Source organism: Pygoscelis adeliae, unplaced genomic scaffold, assembly GCF_000699105.1.
Source record: "Pygoscelis adeliae isolate BGI_AS28 unplaced genomic scaffold, ASM69910v1 Scaffold207, whole genome shotgun sequence".
Taxonomy (NCBI): Eukaryota; Metazoa; Chordata; class Aves; order Sphenisciformes; family Spheniscidae; genus Pygoscelis; species Pygoscelis adeliae.
In genome coordinates, this window is record NW_008825160.1 from 1,153,542 (window position 1) to 1,164,825 (window position 11,284).

Genomic DNA, 11,284 nt, shown 5'->3' on the forward strand with positions numbered 1-11,284 from the left:
CCCCCCCCCCCCGCCGGAGCCACTTGCATTCCTTGGCTGGAGTTGACAGGCGCTGCTGAGCAGCTCGAATCCGGTTCCCACACTGGCAGAGACCTAAAACTAACATCCCCAAATGAGGTAACAGCACTTGAATCAACAAACTGGCCCCGCCAGCTGGATGGGGCGAGGGGACCGCGACCCTGCTCGATGAGGGGGTCCCTCCGCCTGCTCAAGGGACCGTCCTGCTGCCCCCAGACCGGTGGGTGTAACAGCAAATTCTCTCGAGCACCTGGTTGCAGGTCCAGGTGGTCCCAACAGCTTTTGCATCCCCCGGCTGGAGCAGGCTCTGGTCCTCCTCAGCATCCTCCGACTTGCCTTGCTAGGCGCATCTGCGTCCCGGCTGGGGACACGATGGAGGAGCCACGCTGGCCCCCTGGGAGGTGGCCACAGGGTTGTGTGGCTTAACCAGAGCTTGGGGGACACCAGCCACCTCTGACATGGTCACGTCTTGCTTCTCCTAAGGCATTTTGGGTTTGGGATGAGGAACAGAGCAGCCATCCATCCATCCATCCATCAATCCATCCATCCATCAATCCATCCCAAGGCTGGAGCATCCCCAGCAGCCAGTGAAAACCCAGCTGAAGATACATTTGTGAGCCGGACCTTGGGAAAGTCATCCTATGTAACGCAAGGCATCGAGCTAATGAGCCTCGTTAAGAAACTCATTAAGATCCTGCTGTGATCAAAGGAAGGAGAAGGGGCAAAAAGGAGGGTGGGGGAACATGGACCAAACTTCAGCGCCGGTTAAAAGCATCACCTGAAGAGGAAGGATGGTGGGAACCAACCAGCCATAAAGTACCTTTGGTCCACAAAGTGGTACCAACCATGTATTTGGCTCTTTTTTTTTTTTTTAAGATTTACAGATTGAAGGGTTTTTTTTATTTTTAAATTCACTGCAGCTGGAGAAACTGAGGTGCAGCAGGGTGCGATGCCCGCAATTCCCGGGTTCGGTCCCACCCATTTTGCTCGGGTCTTTGCATCGCCAGTGCTGCCCCATGAGCCCATCTCTGCGTGGCGGGAGGTGGTCTGCATTGCCCTCTCCCCTGTCATGTGTGATCTGGACACGTCCCCCACCGCCGGGCCCCCCGCGTTGCCCTCGATGCTTCCCCGGCTTCTCTCTGGAGCTGAGCTTTTAGTACAACGCCGCCCCAACTCTGGCTCGTTCTCGCAGACCAGGATTGGAGCCGTTTCTGGAACACTTCTCCTTATAGCGTGCACTTTCCTGTTTTCCCACGGGTTGCGAAATGCAAAGGATTTTTTCACTTTGCTGTCAAGATTTGGCTAGAGACTTGTTTACCAGGCCTGCAAAGCAGGGAAACCAGATAGTGCCATTTCTCTGTTACCTGCTCAGCTTGGGAGGCATGAAATTTGTTGTAATTTTCAGGAATAAGCCAAGTGGAAAGTTAGCGGCAAGTGGGTGGGAGGTGTTTTGGCAGCCGAAGAGAGCGATGCTATGGGAGGATGCACCCTTGCAGTCTTTCTGCGCCTGTTTCGAGGCATAATTGGCATTTTGTACTAACAATGCTTCGGCTCGTTATTACGCCCAGAGGAATCTAAGGGAAACAGGGCGGCAGACTCGCTGGCTCGCCAGCTCCAGCGCGCCATCGCCCAGCGGAGCGGGCAGAGAGGAGCGATGGACGGTGCCAAGCCGTGATGTCCGCCCAACCCTTCGCTCGCCGGCGCGTCACTGCGCATCAGCACTTCCCAGCCTTACCACCCCCGTTTCCAAAAAGCCCCCCAGCACAGCTCCACTGAAGCCAGGGGGAGGACAGTGGCTCCGCACAGAACACGACTGCGCCCAGGAGGAGGAGGGAAGCATTAAACACCAACACGGTCATAAGTCACCCGGGTGCTTTAGGCTCCGAAATTAGATTTTGTCAATCTGGTGAAATGTTTTTATATATTCAATGTAAAATTTGACGGGAAGCTTTCCCAGCATGGACACGGCTGCAGGTTCAGACATTACACGAAGCAGGGGATGCTCTCAGGAGAGGCTGTCCCGCTGTGGCATCTGTGGCGACCTTCCCAATAAGGTCCCTCCCTGGAGTCATCCTCAACGTTAAGGGCAGCACGGCTAAGAACATCATCATTTCTGCAGGTGTCTGGGCAAGGAGCATTTACACCCAGCAGCAGCCAAAGCAGGAAGGTGATGACCATGAGATGGCAGCAGCCAGGCGCTTCCCCTCCTCCAGGAGCACGGTGGGTGCTATCGGGAGGTCCAAGCCCTCTCCAGGGCTGCCAGGCAAGGTGTCCTGGTTTCGGCAGGGATAGAGTTAATTTCCTTCCTGGTGGCTGGTACAGTGCTGTGTTTTGGATTTAGGGTGAGAACAATGTTGATAACACACCCATGTTTTAGTTGTTGCCGAGCAGTGCTTGCACTAGTCAAGGACTTCTCAGCTCCCCATGCTCTACCGACTGAGAAGGCTGGGGGTGCACAAGGAGCTGGGAGGGGGCACAGCCAGGACAGCTGACCCAAACTGGCCACAGGGACATTCCATACCGTGTGACGTCATGCTCAGTACATAAACTGGGGGAAGAAGAAGGAAGGGGGGGGACGTTCAGAGTTTGTCTTCCCAAGCAACCGTTACGCGTGATGGAGCCCTGCTGTCCTGGGGATGGCTGAACACCTGCCTGCCCATGGGAAGCAGTGAATGAATTCCTTGTTTTGCTTCGCTTGCATGCGTGGCTTTTGCTTTCACTATTAAACTGGTTTTATCTCAACCCACGAGTTTTCTCACTTTTACCCTTCCAATTCTCTCCCCCATCCCACCGGGGTGGGGGGGGAGGAGTGAGCGAGCAGCTGTGTGGGGTTTAGTTCCCGGCTGAGGTTAAACCACAACACAGGGCCCCCACCAAGCCACAGGGAATTTCAGGAACCGCTGTGGTCAGTAGGAGCGATTGTGCTCGTCTCAGCATGCATCTCAAGGGGTTTTATGAACACAGCGTGGCTTCACTTTGCGTCTCACCACCATACGGTGAAGTCAAGAGTCAGTCCATTTTACAAATGGGACAGCAGAGGTTCATGAACCTGAGCAGCTATTTCTGATGCTGTGCAGCATAGGCTGCAAGAAGGTCCCTGAAGTGCCCATTTCCCAACACTTAGGCTGCCTTGGCAGTGCTGAGATCCAGAAACCAGAGCGTTATAATGCCAAAAACCACCCCTGAGCCCTACCCACAGCTCAGATGATAGATACAACCACCCTGTCAAGACCTCACCAGCCATGTGGTGGTGTCTCTTCCTCTCTGTCATAAACTTAAAACTTCAGCCTATTTAAAAGTTATCAATATATTGCATCTTCCCTATTACAGGAAACTCACAGTTTCCACAAGAATAATTTTGAAGGTGGGTATCCCTCAGAAAATCCAGCAGACAGTACCCACCCACCAGAAGAAGGAGGTCTTGGTGTATAGTCTTGGGTTGGGCTTGCCTTTCCCCAACCTTGGCACTACATTTAACTACTCCTTGGTCTTGTAGAGGGTCTGAAACAAATGAAAGAGAGTTTTTTGCTCTCACTTTAGGGTTCTATGAGAGCTGATGTAGCACTGAGGAGCATAGTGAGTCCCAAACTCCAGGCTGCTGTGCTTCTCAGTTGCTCTGCACTCGGATGCCACCCTACCCCAGCTGTGAGGTTGCAAGATCTCGCCAAGTACACAACAACCATGGAGGAACTCCACGTTTCTTGCTTGGGTTTTGGAGTGAACTTCTGGTCCATCTGCAAGGGCAAAAAGCTTTCCTGTTAGCCTTTGCAGAGGGAAAGTTTCACCCCTAAAATTGCCCATTGCTCTTTTTCTGAGACCTGGGAGGGCTCAGCTGGTCCTTCTACTTGAAGAAGACCACACGGGCCTCTTCTCCTCCTGCCATATCCCGCACCGGGTGATACTGCTGAGTGTGGGTTGGCATTTACCATTTTACACCCCGAAAGTCATTGCATCTTACTTCGATGAAATTACTCTCATCTCTGCAGGCTCACATGCTCAGAGTACCACAGGTTAAAAGCGGATCTCCAACAGCAACACAGCTGCTAATCCCACATGGAAGTTCAAAAGGGTGGTACTTACACAGGTTTTAGCTTCTTTCAGATACATGGTGGGCCAATTATTTTGCACCTGGTCTTTACAGATGACCTGGAAAGACAGAAGAAAAGCAACTCTCAAATTGTTGACGTAGGTTGGAAGGACAGTAGGTCACCACTACAACAGACTGCCCCAAGCCAGGAGACATCCCAATCAAAGCCCTGATCCATTTTATGGAAACGAGACAGACCCGGGAGCCCTTCGCTCAACCCTTTATATGTAGAAAGGGTTTTCACAGATAACTGACACGGTTGTCTGCGGGACGTTTGCTAATGCACTTCCCAAACCAGGCTTAGGATTTGCAGTACGGGTAAAGCAGGAATTGGCTCAGGCAGAAGGAAGATCCATGCCAGTGGGCCATGATGTGGTCCTGCTCTACAAAAGGTGAGCATCTCGAAAGAGGATCCCCTTCCCTCCTTCCCAGCACTTTAGTTATCCTGGCTTGTGTTTTGAGATGCCCCTACGCTCCCAAACCATTTTCTGCTAATATCATCCATGATCAGCTGACGCTGAATTGTGGTCTTTGCCCTCTCATCATGTCCACATCTGCCCCAAGGCAGCTTCTGCTCTCCATAATGCTTCCCTCTCTCTTCCCAAGTTTCACTTCTTCCCTGTTCAGCACCCAGACCATAATCCCCTTCACCTCCATCCTCCATGTCTCTTCACCGGAAAGCTACGGGAGAAAGGGGTTTAATCTAGAATTATTTTGCTGCCTTGTGTTTTCCTAAGGCAGCTCTCTCCGACACAGACATGCGCAGCAAGAAGGGCTGCAGGCTTTACAGGTACGTGGGATGCCAGCTAAATATTAACAGACACCACTACGAAACGCCCACCTTCCCGTAGGCCTCATTACCTCATTTTGGAAAGAAGCGTTAGGGTGCTGGTGGCCAGGACTGCTGCTCGCCGTCTGGTCCCCCGGGGCCGGGGCTGATGGCTGTGCAGTGGCAGGGCTCTGGTCAGCACTTGCAGGTTTGGTTGACACAGAGCTGGCGTCATGGCTTCTCTGGTCTGGGTCCCCAAGATACAGGAAAAAACAAGCAGAGAGACACTGATACAGTATAGAGGATACAGCTGGCACAGGTTCGTTCGTGAGCAGCTGAAAATAAGTTTTCAGCTCTAGCCCTGCCTTGAAGCTCACTGTGTCAAAGCTTGGAGAGGCTTTGGGTTTCTTCTTTCCTTTATTTTTTTTTTTTTTTAATTAACTGTGATTGTATTTTCTGCTGCTGAAACCCATCAGACTGTTCTGGAGAGACGAACCCAAAGGCTATGATGGCTGTGCGTTGGTAGCTGGGTCATCACTTAAAAAAGTATTGCTGGGTAGACGGGATGGCCCTCATTTTACTTTATCTGGGGTGCTGTCCGTGGAGGTTTCTACAACAGAGGTAGACTATGTCTGAGCTGGCTAGCCAGGATCTCCCAGTGAATGGAGTTCATCGTGCAATCGCACTGACAACTGCAGCCACCGCCCTTAGGAGGGGATGAAATGCCATAACCTCTGTTGACTGCATCTCCATTCGCTATGGAAGAAGCCCAGGGTGACATGCTTACAGGTAGTGCCTGGTATTATGGGAGACAGCCTGGGGGTGTCCTGCCTGCCTGCTACTCCAGAAGGGCACATGCCCCATGTCTACCACTCCCATGCAGGTGCCTCAGATACCTGAGGTCATCTCAGATGCCTTTGTTAAGGTCTGTAGCACCTTACAGTTTCTTGTGCAATGGGAGTAGTGCAAGGAGCATAACGGCCTCCTGCCTCCCCAAACCCTTTTGAAGAAATGGATCTCCATCCCTGGGTTCCTAATTGATCCTTAAATGGCGACAAAGACAATTAAAATGCCACATCCTGTTCTCAGCCTGTTTGCTTTTGGGACTCCTGCCTCTTCCACAGAAAAGGTGAAGGATATTTCTCTCCCAGACACATTCTGAAGGCTCCAGGAGAGAACTAATTTCAAAGCCATCTGTTTCTCTTGCATTCTCTCACCTATTTATGAAATGTAAAGGTTTTTTAAAACCTCTTCATGCTCAGTGCTTGAGGTCAAATTTGAATCAACATAATTTCGTATATCATCCTTTAATGGGGAACAGTCCTGTGGAGCAGGAGGGGAAAGAAACGTCCTTCATGAAGACACCCATTTCACCTCCTAATGCCTGCTAATGTGCTCAGAACATGACTTGGACGAAGCCAGTGAGGATGGTCTTGCATTAAGACCTCAGCCCATTTAGTGATGCTGACAGCACGGGGGAGCTGGCAGGCTGAGGGGGAAGGAGATGGCTTTTTGAGTGGTTTCTGTACTGCAGGTAGCTGGAAATTGGGTCAAGAACAACCTTCTCCAGAGGAAGATAATGAAGGGCTTCAGTGTCATCACAGCTTTTATTCAGAGCCAGATGTGAGCTGAACCCACAATCCCACCCAAGTCTGGAAGGCTCCATGGAGCCCTCACAGTCCCACAGTGTGATTGCTTGACCGTAAACGCTACCAGACAAAATGCCAAAGGGGACCCTAGACCGTGCCTCACCAGGACACTTACGAACTAACGTGGCTCTATAAAGCTCCAGAGGTCTAGAGAAAACATACTAATGGTGTTCAGCAAGATCCTAAACACCACATGGACACTCATAATGCTGCTTAGACAGAAGTCAGCAGCCAAACTCCCCGCAGAAATGATGAATACCCTACCTAACAGCTTAGACTCTTTAGAGGTTGTAGACTCAGAGTTCAGCCACAAAATCTCCTTAGTCATCTAAAGCTTATTTTCTAGGTATACCCAGACAGCCTTCGCTAAGCTGTCAGCCATACTAGGGATCTTCTACAGTCAGCATTCAGGGTGCTGTCAATCTGTTTCACCAACCCTACAATGTCAGTCTCCACCTCCAAACTCGTTGCTGCTGGCTCCCTTTTGCAGTCACTGAAGATCGGGTCATTGCAGTTGATGGTGCTTCAGGCACAGTTTGGTCCATCTGAAAGCCGATGTCTACGCTTTGCCAGTTGATTCATGCCTTGAATTTCACTAACTGCATTGACTCGATCTCCACCAATGACAACAGGGACCTAAACACCCAGTTGTCATGGAGACAACTATGCTGGAAAGTCCTAAAATGAGACAAGGTGATGACACCCCGTAATGACAGGAAGTGTTTAGGGTAGCCAAAGGAAAAGACCACAAAAGGGCCTCCCAACCCGAGAAATCAAGGTTCTCATCTTCTGGTACCTGTTCCAAGAGTCGGCGTGGTGGCTGCCTCCGAGACCTTGTTGATGCTGCCAGGTGGTAAAGACAGAGATGCTTTTCTAGTGGTGGGGGAGACGGATCCATCAAAAGGGGTAACAGAAGTGTCAATGCTTCCAGGTCTGGTGGAAGAGGCCAGTCCCTGGCCTGGAGAACTGGGAGAAAAGTGAGGCTGCTTGGTGACAGCTGTGGGAGAAGAGATACCATAGTCCTTGAGCCCAGGGGGAAGGCTGCTCGTTAGGACTCCGGTGCTCGCAGCGGTGCTGGTCAACTGGTCCGAAGGCTGGCCTCCCTGAGCTTCCACGCTGGGAGGGGATGTGACAGCAGTCCCTAAACCTTCTGAGGTGGCTGGAGGGCTGCTCGTATGTGTGGGGACAGGACTTGCAGCAGTGGTGGCGGCCAAGCTTCCCAAGGTGGCTGGAGGGGTGGTCTTCTGCTGGGCCACGCTGGAGGTTGCATCAGGGGTGGCTGTTGAGGCTCCGGAGCTGGTTGAAGAGCTGACCTGCTGAGACAGGCGGGGCGATGTCGTGGGGGTGGGTGATGAGTTTCCCGGGCTGCTTGTAGGGGTGGTCCCTTGAACAGTGGAGGGTGATATCACAGTGGAGGTCGGCGGGTTTCCTGGCTTGCTTGTAGGGGTGGTCCCTGGAACTGTGGCAGTTGACGACATGGAGGTGGATGGTGGGTTTCCTGGCTTGCTTGTGGGGGTGGTCCCTTGCATCTTGCTGGTGTCTGTAGTTGTGGTGATCTGCCCGTTTCCTGTTGGGCTTGCAGGAGTTGTCTTTGTAACATTCTGAGAGCCGACACCTAGGGAAAAGTAAAAATGCCAAGATAAACTTTGAACGAAGGGAACTACCCTTGGCTTCCACCCTGAACAGGTATCTGTAGAAATAAATGCTGACCAGAAACCAGGAGTCATTCACTCAGGGCTTGTCTCATGCTCTCTAAACTCATACCAAATGCCACATTCTGGTATCACCGCGTCGAGCAGAAAGCAGAGCAGAGGAGAAGGAGAAGTCAAGCTCACAGGACTTCAAAGGGGTTGGAGGGTGAGCAGAAGGGCAAGACCTGCTGGTTCCCAGAAGGCAGGCCTCCCTCAGATGGGAGGTCCACCAGCTCCTGTGCAGAACACTGCAAGTCATGCCCGAAATAAAGTACGTCCAGCCCTTGTAAGGGAGCAGCCAAGGGATGTGCCGAATGCTGTTTGTGCAACCCCGTTACGAGGGTCTCTCACATCCCTGAAGTGGTGAGGAGCCTCAGATAAATAAGGTGACACTTCTGACTATTCTGAAAGTTATATTCTTTTTGCAGGCTCAAGCTTTGTTTCTTTAATTGCTCACGTTTCAACATAGGTTTTTTTCCCTCCCAAACACAGATAATTGCTATAAAAACATCATAAAATAGGCACTCTCGCTTGAATCCACAGAGTCAAACCATTGAGGGTGGTGAAGCACTGGCACAGGTTGCCCAGAGAGGTGGTGGATGCCCCATCACTGGAAGTGTTCAAGGTTGGGCTGGATGGGGCTCTGAGCAACCTGCTCTAGTTGAAGATGTCCCTGCCCAGGGCAGGGGGGTTGGACTAGATGACCTTTAGAGGTCCCTTCCAACCCAAACCATTCTATGATTCTGTGATTCTATGAAAATTTATACACACTGAAATTCCTAGTTGGGTGAACTGCGGGAACAATATTTATTCTACTTGCTCTGAAAGAATGGGTCAACACTGCGCAGAGTTTGGAAGTAAATACGAAAAACATTTACTTGGAGCTGCATTATTTTAATTTTAGGGATGTTCAGTTCAGCTGCCCATTGCAAATATTATCACCAATCTACGATCACATACTTGTTTAGCTGATTATTTTACTATTCTGAAAAGCCTGAGAAAGTCACATACAAATGTTTAAAGTCAGTGTTCACTTTCAAAGGAAAATCTTAAAAAAAAATCGAAGGAGGCATTTAGGAAAAGGAGAAGCAAGCCAGGAAAGCGAAGGGCTCCACCTACACGTACCACGCAAATCCTTAACGCCACCACCTGAACCATGAAATTCCCATGTGTTTTTCCATGGTCTTTACCCTGCATTTGTACATCACATAGAAAAGCTACTGTTATCATGGCTTATTTGTTTTTGAGGAAATCCATGAAGTATTTCACTGAGAGTTGACATTACCTAAGTGGGAAAAAAGCTCGGTCTCAAAGCAAAGAGGGTTTTCCATTGCTCAGTTATCTCACATTATCATACATAAGGAGGTCTGCAGTTGGTTTCTGAAGAATACTTTAAATTTTCAAATTAGGAAGCTGTTTGTGAGTGAGGGATGCAGCTGAAGGACAGCTTGCCTGACAGAAGACTGCAACATCCCGCAATGGTAAAACATGTTATATTCACTACCGGACTGGATATAAAAATTTGGGTCCGTTTTTCTGTTTGTAATCGCTGCAGGAGTGCCATCAATTGCCACGGAGGCAATTTAGCCCCACTGCACATGGTAACCACCAGCTCTGGGCTCTTGCTCAAATTCACCCCAGGAAAGGTTCGACCAATTTTTCACCTTTCAGGAACTGCGGGCTGCACTGAGCCACTTCATCCGTGGATCTGTCTGGAGTCAAGACAACAACCTGATTTTGGAGGGGTGGATTCTTCCATTTGATGACCGTGCAGAAGAAGGCCATTTTTTTGCCCCAGGAGGCACGTGTATATTATTTCCAACCCTCCAAAACAGGAGTCACGCGTCCAAGGTTTGAACTTTAGCCATATCCTAATGCTGCTCTCCAGAGATCTGCTTTGTTCCTCCGTGCTGGCATACTGGCAAAGTATTTTCTCTTACAGAGCCTGTTTATTAGCACTGGTTGTGCTTCAAAGATCTGATGAAAGCTTGAGCTTCTGAGACTCATACCGCTGGGGAAATCTAACCCCACCACACCAGGACCCCAGGGGGGTGTGGAGGTACGCTTGAGACAGGACCTGGGGAGTCGGATTTGGGATGGGGAGGCTGCAACACCACATCTGCGGGAAAAAAGCTTTTGTGGAGACAAGTCATATTTCCTATAGACTGACCACTGTCTGCAGCAGCAGAAGAGGTAAGGAAGCAAAACACAGGCACGGGCACCTAGCAGATGAAACCCAGGTGCAAAAGATAGGAGGCAGTTTTCATCCAGTTAACCACAAAATGGGTCTATCCCATAAATAGGGCTGTAAAGGTTTGACGGGGTTTTGACAAGAAGGGAGGTGAAAAAAAAAATAATCCCCTAAAGGTAGAAACAAGACAAAAGAGAGGTAAATAAAGAAAGGGTTGGAAGGAAGGCGGAGGAAATCCCCCACTGCTCTCGCTTCCTTTTCGTGCCCCGTCCCTGGCCCAGAGAGGCAGGAAGCAAACACGCACCAAAGAAGAGGTAGAAAAGACAATTCAGTTCAACTCGGTCCAAAAGAGAAAGGGGCAGGCCCACACTTTGGCTCTGGGCCAGCCCCGGTGGCCAGCCGGGACCCCGTGAGCCAAGAAACCAGCATCCCTGCCCCACCACTTTCCCATCCCACCCCGGGGAGCTGCAGCTACGTTTTTTACCGCTTTTAGCAAAAATTGGGGGGAAAAGCCCAAAGCAAGGGCTTGCTCTGCTGATGGAGAAAGCTGGTGTGATCCTCCAGGCTTGCCCTGGCTGGGGTGGTAGTAAGGCCTCTTTCAAGGGACACAGGGTGGTACAGCCCAAAAAAGCGACTGGGAGAAGAACCAAGACTCAAGTTGACGACCACAAAGCTTACTAGTATTTTATCTTTCCATATCTCTCCATCCACTCTTAGTGGTCCTCTCCCACTAAGGTCAAGAGATGTTAAAAGATCAGTTTATTCTTCCTCATTAAGCCAGGACCAGTCATGAATGGAAACATTCCAGGTCAGGTTGGACGGGGCTCTGAGCAACCTGCTCTAGTTGAAGATGTCCCTGCCCGCGGCAGGGGGGTTGGA

The 11,284-nt window shown here is 50.5% G+C and overlaps 1 protein-coding gene across 3 annotated transcripts in view; it reads right to left on the minus strand.

The window, feature by feature from the left end:
- PODXL (podocalyxin-like) overlaps positions 1-8,133 on the minus strand; it is a 14,807-nt gene extending 6,674 nt beyond the window's left edge. For all 3 annotated transcript variants that reach the window (XM_009328686.1, XM_009328685.1, XM_009328684.1), the window contains exons 1-3: positions 7,320-8,133; positions 4,967-5,121; positions 4,099-4,164 (exon numbers count right to left, since the gene is read on the minus strand). In XM_009328686.1, the coding sequence (XP_009326961.1) occupies positions 4,099-4,164; positions 4,967-5,121; positions 7,320-8,052 (954 nt within the window). In that variant the 5' untranslated portion in view covers positions 8,053-8,133. The remainder of the gene's footprint in view (positions 1-4,098; positions 4,165-4,966; positions 5,122-7,319) is intronic.
- Positions 8,134-11,284: the final 3,151 nt, after the last annotated feature.